Source organism: Sorex fumeus, unplaced genomic scaffold (genome assembly GCF_029834395.1).
Source record: "Sorex fumeus unplaced genomic scaffold, SorFum_2.1 ptg000043l, whole genome shotgun sequence".
NCBI lineage: Eukaryota > Metazoa > Chordata > Mammalia > Eulipotyphla > Soricidae > Sorex > Sorex fumeus.
The window spans coordinates 26,544,848-26,572,709 of record NW_026606100.1 but is presented as its reverse complement, the minus strand read 5'-3'; the positions used below and the strand labels follow the sequence as shown (position 1 = coordinate 26,572,709).

At 43.8% G+C, this 27,862-nt stretch overlaps 1 protein-coding gene across 7 annotated transcripts in view; it reads right to left on the bottom strand.

Moving 5' to 3' along the window:
* The window catches only part of LCOR (ligand dependent nuclear receptor corepressor), a 100,950-nt gene extending 78,288 nt beyond the window's left edge, over nt 1-22,662 (bottom strand). For 3 of the 7 annotated variants that reach the window (XM_056120760.1, XM_056120765.1, XM_056120766.1), the window contains exon 1: nt 22,543-22,657. In XM_056120760.1, the coding sequence (XP_055976735.1) occupies nt 22,543-22,639 (97 nt within the window). In that variant the 5' untranslated portion in view covers nt 22,640-22,657. Of the gene's footprint in view, nt 1-20,797; nt 20,883-21,271; nt 21,346-22,542 lie in introns of those variants that run through there. The other 4 variants (XM_056120764.1, XM_056120762.1, XM_056120763.1 and 1 more) reach the window with 4 other exon arrangements.
* Between the last annotated feature and the right edge of the window lie 5,200 nt (nt 22,663-27,862).

The following is a 27,862-nucleotide window of genomic DNA, read 5'->3' as shown; positions in this document are numbered from 1 at the left end:
AAAGCACCATGCTAATGAAGTGAGATTCAGTTAATAAACAATGTTAGGACAATGAAAGCTGTTCTCTCGGGGCTGAAGCAATAATAATATAGCAAGTAGGGTGTTTGCCTTGCACTTGGCCGACCTTGAGTTAGATTCCCAGCATCCCACAGGGAATCTGAGCACGCCAGGAGTAAATTCTGAGTGCAAAGCCTGGAATAACCCCTGTACACTGCTGGGTGTGACCCCCACCAAAAAAAAAAAATATGTTCTCAGCAGCTCTCTTATCTTTGGTAGCTTGTTTTTAGCAGTGCTATATCTATAAGAAAATACAATTATAGTGCTGTTATATTGATTTTGAAGATACTCAAAATCAAATCTTTATTTTCTCCACCAAACATGATCCAGTCTTTACCAATCTCGGTTAAAGAAAAATCCACATGCACTTTCAATTGTTTGGATCTAAATCTTAGACATCTTACATTCTTTCTTCCAATATGAATCCAAAGGAAATTATGTTAAATTTACCAATTCCAAACAACTTATTTACACCCTAAAGATATGTTCCTAACTGGTCTAAGTACCAGTTACAACTGGTACAACCAGTACCAACTGGTACTACCAGTACCAATTACCTGGTATAATTACCATTTACCTGGACTACACAGTATTTTCAATTTGTTATCTGTGATATTACTCTGGTCCCCTATCCCCACCCCAATTCCCTATGCCATGGAAATTAGCCAGGGATCTCAGACAGCAAGGTAGATGCTCTGACCATACCCCCAACCATGAATATTTTTTTAAAAAAATTAATTCTGGGTATATAGTTTAAAAACTGTTGATAGGAATTCATAGTACCACATCCTCCACTCGTGTGTGTACTTTTATTTTTCTTACTGCTGAACATTAGTCCATACACACACACACATTTGGGCTGGAGCAATAGCACAGCGGGCAGAGCATTTGCCCTGCACATGGTTGACCTGGGTTCGATTCCTCCGCCCCTCAGAGACCCTGGCAAGCTACCAGGAGTATTCCGCCCACATGGCAAAGCCTGGCAAGCTACGCGAGATGTATTAGATATGCCAAAAACAGTAACAACAAGTCTCACAATGGACAGTGCCCACTCGAGAAAATTGATGAACAACGGGAGGGCAGTGCTACATTGCCACACACACACACACACACACACACACACACAAAACAGTCCCACAGTTTCTATGTCCAGTCATCTGTTCTTGGACACTTGGGTAGCTTCCAATTTGGGCTACTGTGAACAGCATTGCATAAACATAGGAATGCAGGTATCATTACTGAATTGAATTTTTGGACCCTTGGGGTAACCCAAAAAAACAACTGGATCATATGAAAGCTCAAGCCCTAGTTTTGTTTTGTTTTTTAAAGATGTCTACATTATTTGCCAAAAAGACTATCAGTCAACATTCTCACCAGCAGTAATTGAGTGTCCTTTCTTTCCCACATCCATGCCAACAACGGTTGTTTTTTTTCCTTTGTGATAAATGTTAGTCTCACTTGTGTGAGATGATATCTCATTGTTCTGATTTGCATTTTCTCACAAGTGATGCATTTTCATAATGAAAAAGTAAAAAACAGTACATATCTGACTCTGGCTACAGCAGTCAGTATAAGCACAAATAATTTTAGCAGCTCATTTTATACTAGAAATTCATCACATTTTATATCCTACTATTATAGCCTTATTTTATTATCTTTAAAAATGATTAGCTATGGCACAAAACTGACAATCTAGAAAGATTAATCAAACTACTATTTCATTAAGACTCCCAGGCATACTATCCTATATATTTCAATGAGTATGATGCACTGGTTAGAAAACATGGCCTCATTTCACTAATACCACTTGCTTTAAGGCAGCTGCAGTTTTCCAGATATTGGTTCAAAACTGCTCAACGTGGTATCAGTATTTCACAGACACAATATAGTTTAAAGAAACCAAATTATTACCAAACCTATAAAGGATACTCCAATGAGCAAACGCTATCAGCTGCAAAGGTTTGTTTACCATTCTGGAACTTTTTTAGCAATCCATAACACTTCTCACTTGAGTGTGGATCACTACCATACTTAGGTATCTATATCTAGTCCAATTTCACAAAACTGTTAAATTCATGAACAACTAAACCAAAAGTTTCCAAACTTATTTGGTCAACTGCCCTCTTTTCGGGGAGGTGGGGGTGGAAGTGGGGGGGCAAGAATCGCAGTGCCCTTCTGGAAACCTAACTTTTATTTTTTTTATTAGTGAAACACCATCAGGTACAGTTGTAGACTTACTTAAACACTGGCAGGTGCAGCCCAAAAGCAAAATCAAACCAAACAAACAAACAAACAAAAAAAAAAAAACCGAGGTAAGTGGAACGGCCGAAATCTTTATGTGCTGTGAGCAGGCAATGCATGACAAATCTATTGTAACTTGATAGCTGTAATATGGCAATGTTACTACTTCTTAGAGATTTTACAGTTATGGCTGAGTTTTATTTTATTTCACTTCAATCTTTCACTTTCATGGTAGAAGTCAAAGTTTATGAGTAGTAATTATGTCAAAACAGTCTGGCGGGTCAGGAACTTTTTCTTGCATGCGAATAATGTGGGTTCAACCCCCAGCACCGCATATGGTCCACTGAGACCTGCCATGAGTGATCCCTGAGTACAAAGCTAGGAGTAAGCCCTGTGCACAGCTAGGTGTGGACCAAAAAGGAAAAACAAAGAAAAATAAATAATGAACTTATATCCAGAAAAGGAAAATCTAGAATGACAAAGTTTATTAATATCTATGGCTGGGGGCACTAAAGGAGAGGAGACAAGGAAACGGAGTGACTGACTGCTAATAGATAGGGGCTCTCATCTGTAGCACTGTCCTCCCATTGTTCATCAATTTGCTCGAGCAGGCACCAGTAACGTCTCCTTTGTGAGACTTGTTACTGTTTTTAGCATTCAAATACATCATGGGTAGCTTGCCAGGCTTTGCCATATGGCTGGGATACTCTCGGTAGCTTGTCGGGTTCTCCAAGAGGGATGAAGGAATCGAACCTGGGTTGGTTGCATGCAAGGCAAACACTCTACCCTCTGTCCTATCACTCCAGCTCATTTATAAATTAATATAATGACGGCAATGAATAAAATGTTCTAAAATCCAATTGTGGTAAGGTTTGCACAATTCTAATCAAGTTCCTTAGAATGATTCAATTATATAGTTAAATAGATGAACTGCAAGCTTTATGAATTACATATCAATGAACTCATTTTATGTAAGGAATGATTAATTTAACAACACACAAACACTGGGTAAAAGAAATCAGGCACAAGAGTATATGCTGTGTGAGTCCATTCATATGAAATCCAGGGCAGGCAAAACTAATTTATGGTGACAGAAAACAGTTACAATGGTGGTTGGCAATTGGCTGGTGAAAAACATGAGTAAAAACTTTCTAGAGACTGGAACTGTCCTCTAGAGACCAAGGTCCACAGGGGTGCACACAAAAGGTTTAAGAATCTCACATTTTAATTCTATCTCATTTAAAAGGCGGTGAGAAGAAAAAGCCATCCTATTTGAAGCAAGAAAGAGAGTTGCAGGAAGAAATGAGTTACTGCCAAAGAATGCCTTCATGATTCCCCAATAGAAGTGATTTTACAGCTGTCAATTTATAGAAATATACAGTGCCTGAGTAGACTGTCTTTTCTTCCAATAACATTTGAATAAATAATTCATCCAGTATTCCCCTCTCTATCTACATTTATATCAAGTTTCCTAACTTAAAAAAAAATCTAAGAATATACTATAGCCAGAAGAGTCTAGTCAAAAGTACATATAAAAATATATACATATAAAATATATTCATACATGTATAATTTATATGTGTAGCAGAATTCTAAAGAGGAAAACTAAGGTCTATGTATGTTTTCTGTCTTCTGATACTCTGGAAGAATTCATTCCGTTACCTACTCTTCTTTTTCCTTCCCCTAACTAAAATGAACTCATTCATTTTTTACCTCTCAAATGAAATTAAAGAAAATTCTTCTGAATTTCTCTTACGCTATTCTACCCACTAATATAAACACAATTACAGAGATAAGTCATTGTCTCCAAGTCTCTGTTCTGAGCTCTTGTCTCACTGTAGAATTATATTATTAACACTCTCTATACCTCCCATTAAACTCCAAAATTGTTCTTCTTTATGCACATCACTGTATCCCAGCATCAAGCATAAATGTTCAGGAAATCTGGGTTAATGAATATAAAAGCAGTTCAGGGGTCAGAGCAGCTGACCCAAGTTTTTTTTTTCTGACATGATTTTATGTATTTTTGAAATTAATTTTTTAAAAATTTTTTATTAGTGAAACAACATGAGGTACAGTTGTAGACTTACAAATTTTTGTGCTTGGGTTTCGATTATACAACGATCGAACACCCATCCCTCCACCAGCGCCTATTCTCCACCATTTTGATCTCCAGCACAGTATATAGTCTCCTGACGTACCACCAGGAGTGACCCTTGAGTACAAAGTCAGGAGAAGTCCCTCAGCACCACTGGGCAATGGTTCAACAACAAAAAGCAGCAACTGTTTCCAAAGTAGAGACTGATGTCGCTGATTAAGAAATCCATTATATAAACAACAGTACCTAAAACTTAAAAAAATAAAAAATATTTGTCATAGAACCAGATGATGGGTAGGAGGGAAACTGGGACTAGCAGGCAGGGTGCTTGCATTGCAAAGTGCTGGCCCAGGTTCAATGACTGGCACCCCATATGGTTCCTTAAGCCCTGCCAGACAGAAGTGATCCTCAAACACAGAACCAGGAGTCGCCCTGAGCACTGCCAGGTGTGTCCGAAAACAAAAAAAACAAACAAAATAAGAAAAAAACAAGAAATGTTTACAAGGCAAAGTAAAGATACAGTAGAGGAGGCATGGATGGAAATACTGTACTGCAGACTACATTATTTCGGCTTTTGAATGGAGAAAAGTATCACTTAAGTTATAAAATGAACCACTGCTAAAAATGTTTATAAATGGGGGCCACAAAGTAGTATAGGGCTTAAAGTGCATGCTAGGTGTCCCAAACCAGAATCAATTCCCAGAACCACATGGTCCCCTGAGCATCTCCAGGTGCAGCTTTAGAACCAACAGGGTAGACCAGGAATCACTAAGACTGCAGGGTCCAAGAAGTATATCACTATTAGGCCTTGCACTCAGTCGACCCAGGTTTGATCCCAGCATTTCTACATGGTTCCCAGAGACATCCAGGAGTTACTCCTAAATGCAGAGCCAGAAGTTACTCTGAGCATCACCAGATGCCCAGCCCTTAAACACCCCTCCTCCCCCGCAAAAAAAAAAAAAAAAAAAAAAAAAAAAAAACCAGGCCCGGAACTGAAAAGATAGTTCAAGTGGTAGACATATGCCCAGCATGTTAGAGGTCCTGAGTTCGATCACTCTCTTCACAACACCCAAGATTTCCTGCACAATCAAATATGCACTCCCAATGACCCCCTGGGCTCAAACACAAAAGGGTGGGGTGCAGGTCTTACATGGTGGGATACTGGGTTCAACCTTTAGACCTGTAACCTTCAACTAACAGCACCAAGCACTGGTAGGGTATAGAGTCCAATGGAGAGACCACTATACCAAAAAAAAAAAAAAAAAAAAAAGCAAAAGAAAAAAAAGAAATGCTTTTTTTAAAAGAAAAAAGAAATGCTTGGAGAGAGAGAGAGAAAATATTCCTGGTGACATCAGATTTTTAACATTAGCTTTACTGTTGATGTCCCAGCTCAAAAACTTACAATAGGACCTTTCTGCCTTGAGTTTCTGAATTTGCAATAGAAAAATAGAGGGGGAGAAAGGGGGAGGGGGAATGTCTACCATAGAGGCAGGGGGTGGGGGGATGGGACTGGGGACACTGGTGTGGGAAATGTGCACTGGTGAGAGTACAAATATTGGAACATTGTATGACTGAAACTCAATCATAAAAAACTTTCTAACTACGTATCTCTCTGTTCAATTAAAAAAAAAATTCATATATTGTTAGCCCAGCAGGATCACAGAAAATCTGATGGGAAAGCTACACAGAAGCCCACTACGCTCGATGAGCCTAAACAAAAACAGATGACTCATCTAGCAATAACTGGCATTTGTCATTCTCAATGACTTTAGTAACATCATGGTGAGATATAACTTATCACAAATTTACTTTTTGATATAAATTTTAATAATTCCATTTGGCTTTGTGTTGTAACAAACAATATGAAATAAATCTGTGCCTGCAAGGGGGCAGGCCGGGGTGGTGGGTGGCAAACTGGGGGCAATGGTGGAGGGAAGGTCGCAATGATGGGGTTAGTGTTGGGCTTGGTATAGAATATTTAATGCCTGAAACCACTGTATTATGAGCAATTGGTGAATAACAGTGCTATAATTTTAAAAAATTAGAAATATAATAAAGTGCAAATGCTCCCCCCCCTCCCCCGCCAAATTCCAGGATATCTTCCTATGCTATTCCCCTAATTTTACTTTCTGGAAGTCAAATTATTTCTCCCCAGTTCATTAAAGCCCCGTTTTTTTTAAACTTTTGCCTTTCATCTTATTTTTAGGTGATTTTAACTAAAGTATCAGGATTTACAATACTATAATCATACTTTTCATGGATACATCATTCCAACAACACACCCATCGTAACAGTACCTGCTTCCCTCCACCACGGTACAATGACCACTTCAACACACCCCACTGTTTGTCTTCTAAGTTACTCATTTTCTTACCCTCCAGAGGAATATGTCTAGCACTTAAAAAAACAGCACTTAAAAAACAACTTAGAAATCAATCAGGGCTTCTGGACACAAGTGATTAAAAACAACAACAATCTAAATGGGTCTGGGGAAGAAATGGAAAGCTAATGGAATTTTGGAGATCCTTGCATGCACCGCTGGATTCAGTCTTTTCCAGTTGGGGCAGTGTTTTCTCCTCCATCATTACTGGTCATCTCAAACAGACACGCATCGCTTCAGTCACAGGCAGACTTTCCCTACATAAGAATTACTTCCTTTTTATAGACATTATTAGCTGACCTATCCCAAGAAAAAGAAAGAGATCTCTTTCCCAAAAACTCAGCCAATCAGTCTTGATGACAGCCTCCTACTCTGACCAACAGTTAGGCATCAGCCACAGAAATCCACCTCATCCAAAGCAGAAGGATCAAGAATATCTGAAAAGATGGCCCCCTAAAGGAAACCAAGGTGCTACTCCTAAGAGGAAAGAGACTTGGATGTCAAGAAAGAAATAACTTGGACAGAAGCTCAAGTATCATTTACCCAAAAAAGGGAAGAAACAACACAGTGGAGGAATTAAAGATGCAATTTGAGATGAAAATTCACTGAAGTTAGCCTAGATTTGTGAATTATTTCAACTGTTCTTTCATATAAAAAAGGATATACCACTGAAGGCGGGCTGGAGCAATAGCACAGCAGGTAGGGCGTTTGCCTTGTAAGCGGCTAAAATGGCCGACCCGAGTTCAATTCCTCCGCCCCTCTCGGAGAGCCCAGCAAGCTACCGAGGGTATCTCGCCCGCAAGACAAAGCCTGGCAAGCTCCCCGTGACGTATTCGATATGCCCGACACAGTAACAACAAAGTCTCCCGATGGAGACGTTACTGGGCCCGCTCGAGCAAATTGATGAACAATGGGAGCACAGTGACAGTGACCACTGAAGGTTGTATATACAACCTTCTCATTACATGAGAAAAATATTTGTTAAGCATATACTGTTTGCATAATGAATAATACTCTATCTAATACTAACATAAAGAAATAAAAACTGGGCCCAGGAAAATGACACAAGGGGCAGAGTAAAAGCTTTGCATGTGGGAGCTCTGGCTTTAACCCGTGGCACCAAACGGTCCCCTGAGCACCACCAATGAAAATGACACCAATACCAACCCAAATAATAGTCTAGAGATCACCACTGGATATGGTCCATCATACCCCCCCACACACAAAAAAAATAAAATAAAAATGGATCCTTTCAAACCCTCATCTACAGTTTGCAGAAATGTCAACTGACTCAACCTTTCTCGAAAATATGAACACTTGTCTAAAAACCGAAAAGTTGAGATTCCATCTGACCCAGCAATCTCATTTCTGGGCACCTGCCCCAAAGGTTCAAAACTGTAGTCAGAAAACACATTTGTGGGGTTGTAGAGATAGGGCACTTGCCGTGCACATTATCTGACCTGGGTTCCATCCCTGGCACCTAGCACATAGTGCGCCAAACCTGCCAGAAGTGATCCCTGAGCTTAGAGCAGGGAGAAAGGGAGGGGGAAGGAAGGACATTTGCCCTCTTTGTACACTACAGCGAAAGTAGTTATAATCGCCAAAATCTGGAAACAACCCAAATATCCAAGAATAGATTGGATAAACTATAGTACATGTACACAATGAAATATTTCTCAGCTTTAAGGTAGAAATCATGCCATTTTCTGCTGCATGGATGAATCTGGACAAGTATCATGCTGGATGAAGTCAGCCAGAAGGTGGGGGAGAGACCAGAATGATCTCTCTCTCATATGTGGGATATTTTTTACAAAAAGAAAAAAAAAAACACCACCACAGTATTGGAACAACAAATGGCCCAAAGCAACAGAATCTAGGATGTGGTCTACAGAATGAACTTACCAGAGCACTGAGACAGGAGGTAGAGGGGTGGAGGAGGGTGACGTAGGAGGTGGGACGGAGTACTTCAACAAGAACTCTGAGACAAGGATGAGGGAAAGAAGCACTACATGGTGGGTCTGGTATTGGAAGGCTGATAACTGAATCTCTACCAATAACTGTAAAATTATAAATGATAGTTGCTGATTTTTTTTAAATGAATTCTAAGGTAAACTGAAAATGACCACAATTTTTCAGCCCTCTCCTGAATCCAGCCCTTTGCCGTGTAACTTTATAATTCCTTCTTACTATGACTGCGGGTTCTATCAGGTGATTTGTTTTAGCAAAATGATCACAGCAGACATTATCACAAATAGAGACCTGAAAAAAGTGTCTCTAACTTCTGTCTCCTTTTTAGTTACTTTTGAGGAGTTACACCTCGCTATGCTCATAGTTATCACTCCTTGTGGTGTTCAGGGGACAACCATATGTGGTCCTGGGGACTTGAGTCAGAGTGGATCACATGCAGAGTGAGTGCCTTACCTCCTAGACTATTTATCTGGTCCCTACTTATTTTTCTTTTAAAGTGATACAGCAAAATTCTAATACTCCAAAGTTTTGGGAAACTAATCCATATTAACCTCATTATGTTTATTCTGATATATTCTCTTTCCAGAACAGAAACTCGATCTGAAGAATCTAATAAGCACCATAAAAATGTCAATGCTGGGGTGTGGGGGGAGGTGGAGTACCTACACAGCAGGTAGAGCATTTGTCTTCACACAGCAGAGCCAAGTTCGATTCCTGGCACCCAATTTGGTCCCATAAGCCTACCAGGAGTGATTCCTGAATGCAAAGCCAGGAGTAGTCCCCTAGCACTGCCAACAGACTCCTGAGCATTAAGCTAGAAGCAGTCCCTGAATTCTATCCAGAACGGTCCAAAGACAAATTAAAGCCAATTGTAGGGTTTTCAATAAGTAAATAACAAATTTTAATACACTGACCATAAAATAGTCAATACATTCTCATTTTAAAAATATGCATTAGCTATCTTACTCATGTAAAACTGACCAGGCTAAATGTTTTTCAGTAACTATTTCCAAAGACCTATTGGCTTTTTAATGTCCATCAATAAAGTACCATTTAACTGAGATCAGATGAGCTGGTATCTATTTATATGGGTTAAACTTCATAAGATTCCTCACTGCAGCACTGTCCTGTTGTTCATCGATCTGCTTGAGTGGGCACCAGTCACGTCTCCATTGTGAGACTTGTTGTTACTGTTTTTGGCATATTGAACATGCCACGGGGAGCTTGCCAGGCACTGCAGGGCAGGCGGAATACTCTCGGTAGCTTGCCGGGCTCTCTGAGAGGGACAGAGGAATTGAACCCGGGTCGGCCGCATGCAATGCAAATGCCCTACCCGCTGTACTATTGCTCCAGCCTTAGAGAATGAAAATTATTCACATAACTGATCACACCTGATATTCATAGTGCTTACATTGGTATGTAAAAATTAAATGTATCTTAAAAAGCAATATTTGGGGGCAAGAAGCGGGGTCACAGCTGGTGGGGTGTGGCTGCACTGTGTGACTCTACTGAGCACTTCCGAATGTAGCCACACACTCCCTAAGCACTGCCAGATTATCTGGTGGTTCTTGGCACCCCATGGTCTGAGCATTCTCAGGCATTTGCATTGACCCTAGTGGCAAAGTACCACAGGGAGTGATCCCTGGGCCCCAAGCAGTGGGAAGGAATGGGGAGGTGGGGGGGTTGATTAGACAAACCTATGTCTCAACATAAGGACATAGATTTATTCCCCTCACTTATTCTCAGTTTATTTTTAATCTCTATAAATTTTTGCATATATCTTCCCATATGTATTTTGTCTAAGACCAGTGATGTTTGAATTACCAAAATAGTAAGTATGTGGTTTTTAAAATTTGCCCAGTCACTCCTCCTTCTCAGTTATTAAGCTACTCAGTAATTTCCCTGTCTATCACACATGTTAAAATAGTTATTCCCAACTGCACCAAATCTAAGTTATGACAGGTTTAGAACAGAGAAGGTATTTAGCTAAAATCCAGAAATCATGAATCCTGATTTCAATTTGCTTTGCCTGATGCCCCCTCCATCCCAACTTAAGGTCTCTATAAGAATATATAAGAATGTGATTAGGAAAAAAGGCTTGATGCCAACACACTGTTACTAAGGCAACTGCTACTAACTTCAAAGACCCAAAGAGCAAGGCTGGACCACATGCAAGGTTTAGCAAGTTTAAAGCCTAGAATCAATTATCACTTGGATACTTTTTGCTATTTTTCCTCTTTTAAACCTATTCTCAAATCTTAACCAATGGTTAAAGAAAGGTCAGTCTAACAACACCTGGAGGGAAATTAGGCTAGTGGAATCTATTTAGCTCAGAAAGCTATTTAGTTCTGAATGTCATGGATGAAACTGGAATAAACAAGGAAACAGAGACAGTGCAACAGGCTGGAGTAGTTGGTATGTGCGCGGGACATCCTATTTCTAGCTCCAGCAACATATAAGCATCAAGCCAGGTAGCACGAATAGTGCCAGGTAAGCCCAATATTAAAGATTTTTTTTTTAAAAGAAGGAAGCAAAAGGCAAACAGGGCTATAATGCTAAAAGGAAGGGGCAATACAGGTCACAGATTCTAAGTCAGGGAATTAAAAGTGTAATTATGTCAGTCTATGATAAGATTATAGGCAAAGAAACTAAAATTGTTTAAAGTAAAGCTAGTATGCAATCAGCAGTTACAAATAAAAGGGGGGAGAGCAATTTATTGGAACCAAATAGAAATGTCTAAAAGGAAAGTGCATGCTTTAGTGTTTAAGATGCTTTAATGTTTAAGATTAAAGAGCACAGGCTTCTGAATTATAATCCCAGATCTTTAGCAAGGTGACCATAAATGAAACCTTAAATCTTTCCAAATTGGTTTCCTCTAACCGTAAAACTGATATTAACATCAAAGTGTTCTTGACCAACTCATATTAAATGTATAATGCATGACCACTTTTAAGACTAAGCAAAACAACACAATAGCTTGTCTTTCTCAGACTTAGCTATATTGTTTTTTAAATTTTCAAAATCCTTGGTGGTGCTGGAAAGTGGGATGGGCCGCATACTATAGTTGTTAAAAACAAAAGATTCATACTGAATTTGATGTCTTGGGATTAATCCAGTGGGATGAAACAATAGCCATCTACTTGTTATCACTGTGTAATCACTGTACTAATCTTTCTGTACTATTCTTTTGTGTATGTTTCAAGTTTTCCTAATTGAGACTACTTAAAACTCCTTTCCCTTTAACTGATAGAAATAAGCAATTCTGGCATCCCTCTCTTGATAAATCATTAATCTAAAAGATACTAATAAAAGCAAAAAAGAAAATAGAATATCCAGTAAATATGTATAGAAATTAAATCTGCAAATGATGAGAAAAGAAGAGAAGAGGAGGAAGAAAAGGAGATCTGAAAGTTCAACCATTTGAATTTCAGCACCTTAAGGAGTAACCCACATACACACACGTTTTCTGGAGTCAGAAATGGCCCAACACACGTACAACACAGACACACACGTGATTATCTTTTATCAAACAAGATATATTCGTCAAACAGATCCCTTTGGGGGAGGGCTGGGCACAAAGCATACTTACTCCTGGCTCTGTGGTCAGGGATCACTCCCAGAAGATCTCAGGGAACCATACAGGGTGCTGGGATCAAACTGGGGTCAGCAGCATGCAAGACATGTGTCTTAGTCATTGTACCTAGCAGATCTTTTAAGACTCATTTGTTCTTCACCTTTAAACATGTCTTTACTCTTCCGAAACCTTTAAAAGTCAGTTAATGAGAATCATACACAATAATCACTGCTAATAATAAAAATGATTTTATAAAGACTAAGCTGATGGGCATTTGCCTTGCACGCAGCCAACATGGCCAACCTGAGTTTGACTCTTTCGCCCCTCTCGGAGAGCCCGGCAAACTGCCGAGAGTATCTCGCCCACACGGCAAAGCCTGGCAAGCTACCCGTGACGTATTTGATATGCCAAACACAGTAACAATTGTCACATTGGAGATGTTACTGGGCCCACTCGAGCAAATTGATGAACAGGAGGACAGTGACAGTGACAAGCTGATTGGCGTCAGGGGGATTGACGGGATGATAATGGTGGGGGGAAATGGTCACTTGGAGGTACAGTGAGATTGGAATACTACATGCACAAAATCCTATCCTTAACAGTATTATAAATCACAGTCCTTAAAATTTAAAAACATTTTAAAAGGAAACAAATCAAAGCTAATTAAGCACTTAGTACCATAGCGAGGATATGAAAATAATCCAGATGTCCAACAATAGATGAATTTTTAAAAAAAATGTTGTGACAGATATATACACAATGGAATACTATGCAGCCACAATAAAGGTCATGCAAGTTCATAGCAACCTGGACAGAATTGAAGGGTGTCACACTAAATAAAATAAGCCAGGCATAGGACAAATAAGGGATCATCTCACCTATAGTAAATGATGAAACAAATCAAGCATACTGGACACAAGTTAATCGAAAATGAACCTCATATACTGAATGTTACAAATCTGACAGTGCCATGTTTGGGGGGGGGGGGGTAAAGGAATAGAAGGAACAATGAGGCTGACAGGAAGTAATACAGGAGCATAGGTAGAGGATATGGAGCACAGGGTGGTGGTGGCTAAAGAAGGTAACAGTTTGCACTAAGTTCATTCCTGCCAATTAACAAATAGTAGGGGGGAAACGGAGGAAGATGAGACTGAACTAGAGGTGACATAGAAGACAGGTGGAAGGTCACAGGGACTTCCTTGGTGGTGTTATGCAGCAACTTTGTACATCAACACAATAAACACTAATCCTATTACCCGAACTATTAATAACTAAGAATAAATTATAGTATTTTGCCTTAAAAAAAAAAACTAAGCTAGGGCCAGAGCCATAGAATAGGGTGTAAGATACTTTCTGCCTTGCAGTCAACCCATTTGGACCAGACCAGAGTACCTGATATGGTTCCCCATATGGTTCACCATCAGGAGTGAACCCAGAGCACAGAGCCAGGAGTAGGTCCAGAGTATCAAGAGTGTGAGGCCCAAAAACAAAAAAAAAAACCCTAATCTTGAGATCAGATCAATTGACTACATAGAACTGCCAATGAGAATGAAAACTTAAACTTCTAATCCAAAGGTTTTGATCCTTTACTTGTTTTTGTGGTACCAGGGATATATTCTACTGCTGAGTCACATCCCCAGTCCACCGGGTAATAATGTGCATCATTTTTAACTGGTAGAAAATTACTAAATGATGTCAGGCATCTTCCACCCAGATCCTCCAAATTCCAGTAGGCGGGGGTCACACCCACCACCTGGCCCCCTGGCGCCGTGTAATCCCATCAGCGGCCAAGACTCAGAGACTATAAAATCCAGATCCCGGACGAGAAAAGCGCAGTCTCTGCCCCCGCGCCTGGGTGTTCCTTCCCGGAGTCCCTTGGAGGGGAGCGGGTTGAGCTTTCCTCCCCGCCCCGACCAGGGCTACGGCAGCCGAAGACCTCCAGGACCAGCCACCACCATGCTGAGACCACTCTCCGCACACACGAAGGTACTGGCAGAGGGACAAAGCCACGCGGGTTCCGGGGTCGAGACCTCCAAGCCTACTCGAATTGGAGTCGAGCATCTTCCACCCAGATCCTCCAAATTCCAGTAGGCGGGGGTCACACCCACCACCTGGCCCCCTGGCGCCGTGTAATCCCATCAGCGGCCAAGACTCAGAGACTATAAAATCCAGATTCCGGAACCGCGCGGCCGCATTCGCGGCCGCGCAACATCTTAACAGAACTTTTTTTTATGACATCTTATTGTCTTATTTCTACTTTGGACAAACTTGCAGGCTATCGCATGTAGCCTGCCCACAGGGCAGAGTCTGGCAAACTCCCCGTGGCGTACCAAATATGCCAAATACCAGTAACAATGATGGGTCTCACTCTCCTAAATAGCCTTGAATATAATCTCAGGGCTAGGATGAAAGAGACGTTACTGGGGCCTGCTCGAGGCAATCGACGAATAACAGGATGATGAAATGAAATGAAATGTCAGGCAGCAAATGGAAAAATTATATTAAAAGTATGCTTCTACAAAGATTCTTCAGTTCTGCATTTTACTTTTATGAGAAGTTAAGTATTTCAAACATGAAAAAGAATTACTTTTGTGGATGGGAGAAAAGCATTTATGCTCCAGGAAATTCCCTGACTGCTTAACAAGCGTTATTACTCAATGTTTCCCTACTGACAACTGCTTCTGTATACTTTCTAAACAATCTTTATCTTCCCACATTTCTGAGAAAGACAATAAAAGTAAGTAAATGATATGGGGCTAGGGGTGTAGCTCAGAAGTAAAGCCCTTGTCTTGCATATGTGAAGTCCTAGCACAATAAAGCAATAATTTACCATAAATATAATCTATCAAATATTGTTTTATAAAACACAAGCAAAAAACGTTATCTTTAATTTCACATTTACTTATTGTAGACTTCTCTCACTACTCAAACTTCGAAACAATAGATCCAGACAAAATACCTGTTACAGGGCTAGATAGAGACTAAAGGAATTTCTATCCAAAACATTATTATTTACTTTCCAAAACTTAGGCACAAAAGAAATTCTAAGAATGTGAACTTCATATAGTAACCTTCCCTACAGTAATGCAGGAACTGAGATGATTTGAATATCAAAGTAAATACAGTGCCCAGAATAATAGTACAGTGGGAAGGGCACTTGCCTTGAACACTACTGACCGAGGGTTCAATCCCTGGCATCCCATATGGTGCTCTGAGCCTACCTAGGAGTGATCTCTGAGCTCAGAGGCAGAAATTAGCCCATAGCACATCTGGGTGTGGCCCAAGAACAAAAATGAAAAAAAAAATTTAATTAAAATAAAAGCAAAATAAACAAGGTGTTTATATATGTGTTCTAACACAAGAGTCAAGTAATAAAATAAGGGGGAGGGCACTTCAGGTAGTGCTAAAGGCCAAACCTTTGAGCCATTCCCCCAGCTCCCGACAATCTGAATAATTCATTTAAGGAAGACTCTCTTTAGTAATCATATTTCACTCCAATCCTTTCAGTACAATATCCATTATTCTTTAAAAGGGTATGCAGCAATTTATCTTCTGATCTGTAATTATACTTAAATTATGGTTATGATTTTTTTTACAAAGTGTGTAAATCATACTGGACATAGTATACAGATTATATTCTTACAACAATAAAAAGAAATAATGAGCAAGACATCTAAATAGGTATTTCTCCAAAGGCCAACAAGCACATGAAAAGATATTCAACGTACACGTCTCATAAGGGAAATATAAATCAAAACCATCAGAATCATTTCATACCTAGCACTTAAAATCTTATAATCATCAAAAAGACAACAATAAGGATTGGTAAAGTGTGAGATAACTGAAACCTTCAAACATTGCTGGCGGGAATATGTGAAGATGGTGCACATGTTTGCATACGGGATGCCTAGAATCAATCCCTAATACTGAAGCAACCCAAGCACCAACTAAGAGTAGCCTGAAAGCTGCCCAGGGTGACCACCGCTCCCCGCCCTCCAACACACACATACAGACACACACACACACACACACCCCAAAACAAAACCCTTAGTTATCATGTGATCTGGCAATTCTATTCTTAAGTACATTCCAAAAAAAAAAAAATCAAAAGCACATATCCACGCAAATAATGCTACTAATGTTCACAGATGCAGAACTGCAGCAATGGTAAAAGGCAGCAACATCACTAATGTCTGTCAAATGAATGGTTAGAAAAATGTATTGTGTCTATACAACATCTTGCACTATATTACTGAGCCACAAAAAGCAATACAGCACTGATGTATGAAAAGACTCTTCAAAACCTACTAAGAAGCCAGTCACAAAGGTCACATACTGTATGTTTACAATTATATGAAATATCCAGAACAAGCAAATCCATAGAAACAGAAAGTAGGTTAGTGGTTGCCAAGGGCTGGGACACAGCAGGAATGGGAAACGACTGCTGGTGAGTATGAGAGTTCTTTCTTGGGTAATAAAAATGTCCTGGAATTAGATGGTGATGTTTGTGTAATCTTGTAAATACACTGAAAAGCATTTAACTATAGACTGCAAAAAAACTTTGAGCCAGATATTACAGGGGTCGAGGCACTTGCCTTTATGCAAGCAATCCCTCTTGGACCCCCACCACTCCATATGATCACCTAAGTAGAGCCAGGAGCAAGCCCCAAGCCTGAGCACAGTAGGGTGTGCTCGCCACAAGGTGAATTTTATGATTAAGTTGTATTTCAAATGTTGTTGCTGTTCTGGGAGGCTACACCTGGCTCTGCGGAGCTTACTACTGGCTCTGCATTCATGATCATTCCTAACTGCTCAGAGGACCATATGTGGTGCTGGGGCTTGAATCCAGGTCAGCCACATGCACGTGCTTTTACCCATGGTATTACTTATCTGACACTCTTTATTTCAAACGTTTAAAACTTTAATGTATGAACCCTTGGAATTCAAACTTCATGCACACCAATCAATAAAATGAGCTAGTAGTTCACACCAGAATTACCCCCAAAGCAGTATGAAAGTGTATTAAAGTTTAAAATATATATATATATATTTGTAATAGAAGATAATTTGGAGGGCACTAACAGTTTTGAACTTGAAACTACAAAAAGTTACAGCTTTGTTTACTCTCACCCTACACCCAAATTCCCGTTCAGCACATAGAAATAAGAATCAAGATTTGTCCCAAAGGCCCATCAAAACGAAGCAATCCCCTTCACTAAACTTTCAAAGACAGTCTGCAAACCAGAAAAGAAAACCAGTCTTATTCTTTTATACTGCCTTTATTTACTACCAAGAATACTTTTGACTGTTCCCAAATACCAAATCTGACTTCGTGAGATGAAAATGTGCCAGTACTAATGATATCCAAAAAATAAGCTACTACTTTTAGGCGATTCCAAAAATATTCTGTACAGTGAAACAGAGAGCCTCCAAATGATTTTGATGAGACAAAATTTTTCCTATTAAGATAATTTTAAAAACAAAATCTGTCATTAGAATTCCAAGATGGAATCCTGAAGTAAAGGGAACAACCCCAAGTTGACCTATATTTTTGGGGGGCAGGGGGGTGACACCCAGTGATGCATGGGGGTTGCTCCTGGTTCTGCACTCAGGAATTACCCCTGGCGGTGCCCAGGGGACCATATGGGATGCTGGGAATTGAACCTGGGTCAGCTGCATGCAAAGCTAAACACCCTACCCGCTGTGCTATTGCTCCAGTCCCTGACCTTATTTTTTTTTAAAAAAAAACACATTAAGAAAACTGTATTGGGGCCAGAGATATATAAAAGCAGGTAGGATGCTTTCTTTGCACATAACTAACGGGTTCAGGTAGGTGTAGGCCATGAGCTTTGCTGGGTGTGGCCCCCACCCCACTCCAAAAAAAAAAAAACTGCCTATTTTTGTAAGCTTATCACCTAGAAGTTGCCTATAGAAGTCAATAACTCATTGTCCTTTCATAAGCTCGTTCCTTTATTCATTGTCCTTTTCCATTTTTGCTCATTTACTTCTCATGCATCATTCTGCCTTATTCACTAATGGAACATACTGCATACTTATCAAAGGACCGGGCTTGTACAAGTTAGGGCAGCTCCCCCAATATCTTTGCCCAGAGTGCTAGGTACAAGGTCGATGCTTAATAAAATCTTAAATGATATACTCATCTAACTTTCTTACCTTTCCTTCCTAAAAACAGCACTGATACAGGTACCCAAGTGATCAGACAGGTACTCAGAAATGACACGTTCCCATTGACTCTGAATACCTAATTCTCACTTTGGAAGAAATTCCAGGCCATCACCCCTAGTAACATAGGCAGTAACAAAAAGTATTTAGGTTTCCTAGAATTGCTAGCTCCAGCTACAAGCAAAGCTGAGGGACTTGAGTACAATCTGAAATAATTCCCTTAAGTTACTCAAACACAGTAACAACAAAGTCTCCAATGGAGACGTTACTGGGCCCGCTGGAGCAAAGAGACTTATTCCATGTTTTTTCAGATTAACATTTTAGCAAGAACTAGAGCTCAGCAGAAATCACAACTTTCTCCACGTTTGGAAGAGCTTTTGAGAACAGACCAAAGGTGAGGCGCAACAGGCTCTACACCACAATGCAGCAGTGAACCTGTATCCTCTTCAGCTCTGAACTGATCATCCCAGTCCCAGAGGGCACCTCAATTATCACCTGGTTACCAAATATCCATCTTGATCATAATCACCACCTGACCCTGCTACCAACGGCCAAATTCAACTAAAACCTAATGACAGAACCATGAACACCTCCACCTCACCTTTCTATCACTCTCCCATCCCCCACAAAAGTGGAGGGGGATTAGATCTTAGAAATGAGAATTTACTTTAAAACACAAAAACTGCTATAAATTAATATCACTTAGAAGCCAAAAGACCTGTAAATACACATCATTCAACAGAACCAAATACAAAATTAACTGCTCAGAACCAATCCCATTAAAATATACTGAATTATTACATCTGCTAGTTACCCACACAGTTGCCTTTTGGATTGTCGAAAGATCACTGCCAGTCCTTTAAAATAAACACTACAATAATTTATTTAGAAGTATCCTCCTTACAGAAGAAAATTACAAATGATTAAAAAAAAAAGAACCAATTGATTTCAGCTGGAAAGCTATCAAATACATTACTGCTCAGATTAAAATACCTACTACTCTGCACTCTGGACACTAAATATCTCCTGAACTTTACCACTTTGGAAATTTGGAACTTTTCTACTTTTAAAATGGAAATTTGGAGTTAAAAGTATGGTGTGGAAAAGCCAATCATCAAATTAAAATTCTTAGAGATGAATGAAACTAAATTTTAATATTCAATTCAGAAATGTACAGAAAAACTTATATATACTTTTTAAAAAATCTTGTCTGCAGGAAGCAACAAACCACTAACACTAGTCAAAACGGATTAAAAAAAAAGGTGGATGAGGCAGAAGGCAAAGATTTAAGGCAACAAAATTTGAATAAGGTAAATAACCCATTAAAACTATCAATCTAAAGCAACAATTTTTAAAATGTACCGGGTCAGAGTACAAAAACGTGAAAGAAAATCTAATTGACTGGGTGACAGTCAAAATTTTAAAAAAACGAAAAAAGCTCTACTAAAAAAAAAGTGAAAAAAAAAGTACAAATACAAGAACTGAAAAATTTTTCAAGGCAACTGCAGGTCTCTAAGTAATTCACAGTTGTGAAAACTTACTATTTCTTCCTTCTTAAACCTACTACCCATAAACTCTTACAAGTACATAATTCAAATAGTGTTTAAGTTGCTTTACCATTTTAGCAAGCACACCATAGGTCTGAAAGGGTAACAGCAAGCACAAACAAAACAGTAACGGATAACTGAAAACCCAAAGATTCCTGAAGGGCAGATCTAAGAAAGACTTGGACAGACAGAAGGGGGGGGGGGGAACCAACTTAAATCTACCCGTATGACAAATTACACCCCAAAAATGATTCATGCCTTTATTATTTACCGAAGCATATGCTTTAAAACGTACTTTTAACCTTTGGACAACCAAAGTGTTATCAGGTTATAATAAGCTTTGTTGCCTATGGTATGTGGATGTGCGTCTCATTTCCCAAAAAAAAATCAAATTCATTCGCAGGCATCTGCATTTCCAAGAAGCCCGGCAGAAACGCAAAGGCTTCCCCGATATTCCTCGCCGCCGGGTCTCGCGTCTTTAAAGTTTGAGCTTCGCCTTTCCGCCCCCTCCCCAGCCCCTCCCCCGTCCACCACCGCGGAGCACATCCCTGGCGGGACACGTAAAGGGCAGAACCTTCCTGTCAAGCCGGGGAGCTCCGACACAAAGACGCGGAGCGAGGGAGCCAGTGCTGCTGTAATTCTTCCAAACTGCGCCTCTCCGCACCCCTCCACCCTTCCCCCCACCCGACAGATATGTCTATTAAATCAGTGTCTGTTCTCCCCCTCGCACAACAAAGAGAACTTCTCACCGCATGAAATTGCCGCTGAATGGACACCAGAAAGCAGGATTTGCATAATTCCTTCCAACGAACCCCAGTCGGGAAGGAGGGGACGAGGGGCCCCGCGAGCGAGCGAGCGAGCGAGCGAGCGCCCGCCCAGCAGCAGCGCCCCGATTCGGCGGCGGCGGCGGGGGACCGCGGGGCGCCCGACCGACCGCGCTCCCCGCCAGGCCGGGCGCTGCTGCCGCTGCGGGCGGAGGCGGCGGCGACGCGGGGCCTCCCGGAGGACTGGGCGTGGGGGACCCGAGACGACGAGGACGACGACGAGGACGACGACGACAACGACGACGAGCGCTGGCGGCGCCTCGGCCCGCACATCAGCCGGGCCCCCGCGGCCGAGATGGGGAAATAACAAAGCTGGAGGGGGCCGGCCTGGCACCCGCGGGGACGCACCGGGGCTCGGGGGGCGGCGGGCGGAGCGGAGACACCACACGGGCCACTTACTTTTTGGAGGGGGGTTAAATATATGAGCTAAGCCCTTAAGGTCCCGCCGGCCGCCGCACAGAGGGAAACGGGACCTTGGGAGAGAAAAAAACAAGACAAAACACACAGTGTGAGAGGGAGGCGCAGCGCAGCGCAGCGCGGCCGCCCGGCCCCTCCCGGGCGCCCCCGCGCACACGCCCTCCGGCCCGCGGGGAAGAAAAGCCCCCCGAGCGGAGCGGGCTCGCGGGGCGGGGCGGGCTGCGGAGGCGGCAGAGCGACCCCCCTCCCCCGATCCCGCCCCCCCACCACCGCCTCCTCCTCCTCCTCCTCCACCCCCGGCTCCGGCTCCCACCCGCCCCCACCCACCCCCGCCGCGCACACCCCGAACACAAATAGACACACACACACCGACCCGAGCGTCGAGGATGAACTCCCCGGCCGCCGCCGCCGCCGCCGCCCGCCGAGGAAGTGCAGCCGCTGCCCCCCGCGGCCATGACACCCCACTTGGCTCGCTCAGGCGGACCCGGGGCCGGTGACAGCTCCGGCTCCCTCCGCCCCCATCTCCACCTCACGCCTCGCACACGCCCGAGAGCGCCCGGCGCCCGCCCGCCCGCCGCGCGTGCTCGCGGGGCCGGGGCGCGCGCGCGACCGCCGCGCGTGGGGGAGGGGCGACCCGGAGTCGGGCAGGAGCGGGGGGGCGAAGGAGGAGGAGGAGGGGAGGGGAGGGGTGGGCGAGGGGGGAGGTGCGGAGGGGAGAGGGAAAGCGCCGGCGGGTCGGAGGGGACGACTTGGGGGCGCGGAGCGACGGGGGGGAACGTCCCCCCAACACCCTCCCACCCTCCCGAGCGCGGCGGCGGCGGCGGCGCGCCCCGGTCAAGTGGCAGCGCCGTGGCGGGGCGAGTCTCCACAATAAGCCGGGGACGCCGGCGGCGCCGGGCGGCCGGGCCGGGCGCGGGAGGGGGAGGGGGAGGGGCCGCGCTCCCGCCTCAGAGCCCGCCCCGGGGAGCGCGGGGAGGGGAGGGGACGGGAGGGGAGGGGAGGGGCGGGCGGGCGCGCGCCCGGCGGGCCCGGCCGCCCCGGAGCCCGCCCGGAGGTCGCGCGCGCGCGCCCGCCCGCCCGCCCGCCGCACTCTCCGGGGGGTGGGGGAGGGGGGGACGCCCGAGCCGCGGAGGGCGGGCCGGCCGGGGCGGCAAATCGCCGGCGCCCGGGCGCTGCCTCGCGAGCGCCGGGCCGCCGCGGGCGGGACGTCCGGCCCGAGAGCCCGAGGCGGCCGCGCGGGGGGAGGCCCTCACCTACACAGTGAATGAGCTTGTGGCGCCACGAGTCCAGTTCTTGCCGAAAGCCGCGTCTCTCAACGGAGCATTGCTGCCGCCTACACACCCTCGCCATCTTCTGCCGCCCGCCCGGCCCTGCCTCCACCGCGGCCCCGCGCACGCCCAGCCGCGTCGCCCGGGGCCGCGCACGCACCCGGGGCCCGGGCGTCGCGCGCCTCCCGCCGGGGGCGGTGCGAGGGCAGGGCGGGCCTCACCTCCGAGTGGCCCCGGCGTGGCCCCGGGGGCGGCCTGGGCGCGCGCCCGGCCCGGCCCGCTCCGGCCCGCGCCCCCGCCGCCGCCGCCGCCGCCGCCGCCGGCCCGGGAGCTCGGGGCTCGGGGGAGGGTCCCGGCCGTGGCCGCCGCCACCTCCCTGGGCTCCCGGAGGCGCCTTCCTCCCTGCAGCCCCGCGCTGCCGCCTTGTTCCCCCCCTCCCCACCCCCAGCCCCCAGGCACAGGGCCAGCGCTGCCCCTTCCAGGGGCTTTTTTGTTTCCAAAATAAATAAATAAATAAATAAATAAATAAATACAGTCGCGTGGATCCGTTCCAACCTTCCTATGGCCGGACACCAACTGTTGCAAGTTGCGTGGTAACTGCTGCTCGGAACTTCTCAGTCGAAACTGCTCCTCCCGGAGCCGATCGGAGAAGCAGAATGATGATGAATAAGTGCCCGGATGCCGGGGCAGCAGGCGCCGAGCTCCAAGTTTGCAAAGGTGAAGGCGCTAACGTTTTACCTAAGTCCCCCGGGAAGACTGAGCCACCGCGTTCATCCGCGCACCCTTGCACGCGAAACATCAATCAATAAATTAAATAATAAAATTGAACCCTGGCGTTTTAAGTGAAATCAGGTTTTCTACCAGCAAGTCTGATCCGAGGCCAAGCTGTCTGTGAGGAGTGGGACGGTGTGTAAGGAAGGACACCGTGCCAAAATGGGAATCGTTTTTCAAAAGAAGCCTTCATCCGCGATCTTGAAGCAAGATTTTTTTTTTGGTCAAATGGCTTGATTGCATTTTTCAGGATAGGACAAATATTTTCAACAGCGAACAGAATTTTATTTACAGTCACTCCCGAACGAGGTGAGCGGGCCCCGCAGAGTGCGCGGCTGCTACCTGTTTGGTTTCAGAGTGATGCTGAGGGTTCCACTCGGGGAGAGGGAAACGCTGAGAAGGAGAAAGGAGCGGGAATAACCAAACCGAGGTCAACCGGGAAAACTTCCCGATTGACCGGCGTAGACTGTGTGTGGCCTCTTCCTGAACCCTTCGGGTTTAAGATTACAGACCGTGCCTTCCCGCTTTTAAATATTTAAATTCAAACTTAAAAGACTACATTTCAATCACTGTAGTTGGGGAAAACAAGGTCCTTAAGCGCTAGGGACATCGAGGCTCCCCTTGGTGTGTTGGTTTTAAGGTGGTGGCCGGGCTCGCTACCTCCGATGAATGACGTGACTGTGTGGACGCAGAGGGCACGCGCGGGCCTCTTGCTCCAAGTGGCTGGAGACGGAGGAACAAAAAGGCACTTTCCTGCCCCCAAATCTTAAAAGACCCATTTTCCCCACGCCTTCCCCCAAATCTGTCCTGTTCCATCGGCTTAAGAATACTGTCGAGTGAGCAGGAGATTGAATCCGGAAGGACTGGATTCGTGTGTTCAAAAGACAGGGTTGAGTGGGGAGGGGAGAAAGGACAAATGAGAGAGAAGGTTGTTATGGATCACTCTCCTGCTCGACATCTTACATCGCCAACCTGGAACTTTCTTTCTTTGCCGCTAGATGGTGGATTTGAGTCTTTTTAAGCTTTCAGTCTGTCAAGGCCTTCCTATGCATGCCTGAGTCTTCCTAAAGCTACTCCAAGGAAGCCTGTTTCCTAAAGTTTCCAAGAAAGAAACATTTAAGTCCAGTTCATAGCTAATATATTTTCCAGTTTTAATTAATTTGTAAATAAACCAAGGGTAAATAATAAATCATCGTAATCTCTTAATAAGTCTTAGCCATGTAGATTCAGAGGCTCCTAAGGACTTTAGAAGTCAACTCTGATATAAAAGTGGGAACTGTGTAAATTCAACCAAATCCAGCCAACCCGGCTATAGAACCAGCCCTTTTCCTTTGTTTTTTTGGACCACACCTGGACCAGTTTTTGTTGCTATTGTTTCTGGGCCCCACTGGCGGTGCTTGGTGGGGACTACTCCCTGCTGACAGCTGGTAGGCTGCTGCTTCTGGCATATTAGGACCCTGAGAGATAGCCCCTGAGCATCTCTGGGTGTGGCCTTAAAACAGATAGATAAATAGTACGGCACTGTAGCCCTGTCCTCCCATTGTTCATAGATTTGCTCCAGCGGGCACCAGTAATGTCTCCATTGTGAGACTTGTTGTTACTGTTTTTGGCATATCAAATACGCCATGGGGAGCTTGCCAGGCTTTGCTGTGCGGGCGGGATACTCACGGTAGCTTGCTGGTCTCTCCCATAAGAGGGACGGAGGAATCGGGTGCAAGGCAAATGCCCTACCCACTGTGCTATGGCTCCATCCATACCTCTCGCTGGGTGTGACCTTAAAACATATAGATAAATAGATAATAAAAACCTGGCTATTTCAGCCTGAGAAGGTTACTCTAAAGGTTAATCGGTGCTTTAAAGAGCTTAACTGAGTTGTCTGAGGCTTTGTCAATCTGCACCTAAATTCAGTTACTTTCTCCGGATGGTCCTGCTTCCTCCCCTGCCCTGTCATAGCTGCAAATCCCCAATACATTTTTCACATTCCAAAGTTCATCTCACCTTCTGCTTTCTGAGAACCTGACCTGTGACAAGTAGGAATAAACCCTACAGGGTGCCATGATATAATTCCGTCGGAAAGGAAGATCATAGAAGGTAATTTTGTGACTTTCATTGGGAAATAGCTGTAGACCAGATTACTCCCAAATGTGCACTATAGATTATATCAAATTATATGCTAATGTTTTAAGGTTTCTATTAGTAAGGTTTATGGGGAACCAAATATATGATTTAGCACATAACCATCAGCCTGGAAGATGTTTGCGACATCAAAAACCAAAGAGCAATTAAAACCTAAAATATACAAGGAAAACAAGTAACCCTGATAGAATGGAAAAGAACACTATCAGGAAATCCAAAAGTGAGAGAAACATATGACTCACAAGTCGGTGGAAGCTCTCAATTTCACTAGTAATCAGAGAAACACAAAATAAAACTGTGAGATGAATCCCAAAGCTGCCAGAGTATAGAAAAGTAAGAATCTCTATGCAAGAGTATGAAGATACGGTGATCCCTTTCTAGCCCACCCAGCCTATATAGATCCCATGATCCAGAGGTTTAACTCCTAAGACAAGAGTTTTTTTTTTAAAGAGTTTAATGTTCAAGAAGACTACTAGGGAGAAAATTTCACGCAGCAGGGAGTGAGAGAGAAGAGATGAAATCAATTAAAGCTTTATTGTTATTTTTGTTTTTTTAAAAAGAGTTGGGAGAAATAGTTCAGCAGGTAAGTCTTTTCTTGTCTTGCACATGCAGATCTGAATTCAATGACCAGCACTGAACAAGGAGCCAGGAGTAAGCCCTGAGTACTTCCAGGTGTAGCCCAACCCCCCACGCCCCAAAAATAAATAAAATAAAGAAATAAAATAAAGCGACATAATTAAGCAATCGTGAGTGTGGGCAACTAAAACATCGTGTTCTGCAGTGAGACCCTTTCGTAATAAGGGGGCTAGGGTATTTATACATAAACCTCCTCATTGTTGGTTGGGACTTAGAACTCTGAGTTTAGGGAAAGATTAATTCCTGGACTTCTGGCTCCCTTGAGGAGCAGGCTCTAGAAGCCAAGAACACTGCCTCAGGTACAGAGATGCAGGAGCTTGCAGATTCACACTTTGGGCAACTCTACCAAAATGGTGAGGTCTGATGGTTTTTGAGTGGGTTATTCAAACAGCATCTGCCTCATCTAAAAATTCTGTTCTGAGTGAGAGAAAGAGAGAGCAGGATAGAGAAAGAGAGAGAGAGAGGAGAGAGTGTGTGTATATGTGTGTGAAGAGAGAGAGGGAGAAAGAGGGGGAGAGAAAAAGAGGGAGAGAAAGAGAGAGCGAAAAGCAGTGCCTGCCACAGACATGGGTGGGAAGAGGTTAGGGAAACTGGAGACATTGGTGGTGGGAAATGTACACTGGGTATTGGAGCATTATATTAATGAAACGCAATCATAAACAACCTTGTAACTGTGTATCTCACTGTGATTCAATTTAAAAAAAATTTTTTTAAATCCTGTTGCTAGGTGTGTGATTCTACTCTCATACAGGTCCATAAGAACACGTGAGAAAAGATATCATTATCTGAGTGTGCTAGTTGGGCGTGGAGGCAACCTGGGTATGGTGGTTGAACAGTCTGAATAGTCACCAGATCCGGTTTTCTTCTGGGCACATACGTAGCAAGATGACATGGAGGCTATATAAACAAATTGTGGCCATCAGAGTAGAAACATGAACGAGAGCTGGAGGGCTAAGTACAATGAGCAGGGCATTTGTCTTGCGTGCAGTCAGTCTGGGCTGAATTCCCAACACCTCAAATGGTCCCCCAAGCATGCAGGAATGATTCCTGAGTGTAGAACATAGAACCAGGAGTAAGCCCTGGACATTGCCAGGTGTAGCCCTGAGCCCGCCCCCCGCCCCCCCAAAAAAACATGAATAATATATAGTGATTTATAGGTCTGGCCAAAAACAACAAATAAACACACCTTACATATGATAATTCTCTTTCTTTCTTTCTTTCTTTCTTTCTTTCTTTCTTTCTTTCTTTTTTAAATTTTGGGACACACCCAGCAGTGCTCAGGGGTTACGCCTGGTGATGCTCAGGGGACCTTATATGGTCCCCCGAACCCAGGATCAGTCACATGCAAGAGAAGCACTTTACCCCCTGTACTCTCTCTCTCTATCCCTGTTCTTTTACCTACTTACCAGTGAAGACAGATAAGGGTCCCAGAAGACAGCAAAATCATACAGTGCAAGTTATCCAGGTTTCAGGATGATGCTTGGAGCAAAGTCCTTTTTCAACTCTGCTTTGAACTATGACGTGAGTTTTAAAAAAAAAAGTCCATTTTATTTAACCAAAAAAGTTTGAAGTTGTTTTTGATGAGGAGGGTGGGATCACTTATAAGCAACACTGAGGACTCCTGGGACCACTCCCTGGGATATTCAGCCCTCTAAGCTAGACAGTTCAAAGTTCAGCTCTGCAATGAAATGTTGTTCAGCTCCATTGATCCTGGGGGCCACCAAAGGCCACACCCAGCATTTGGTTATATAATTACCCTTCC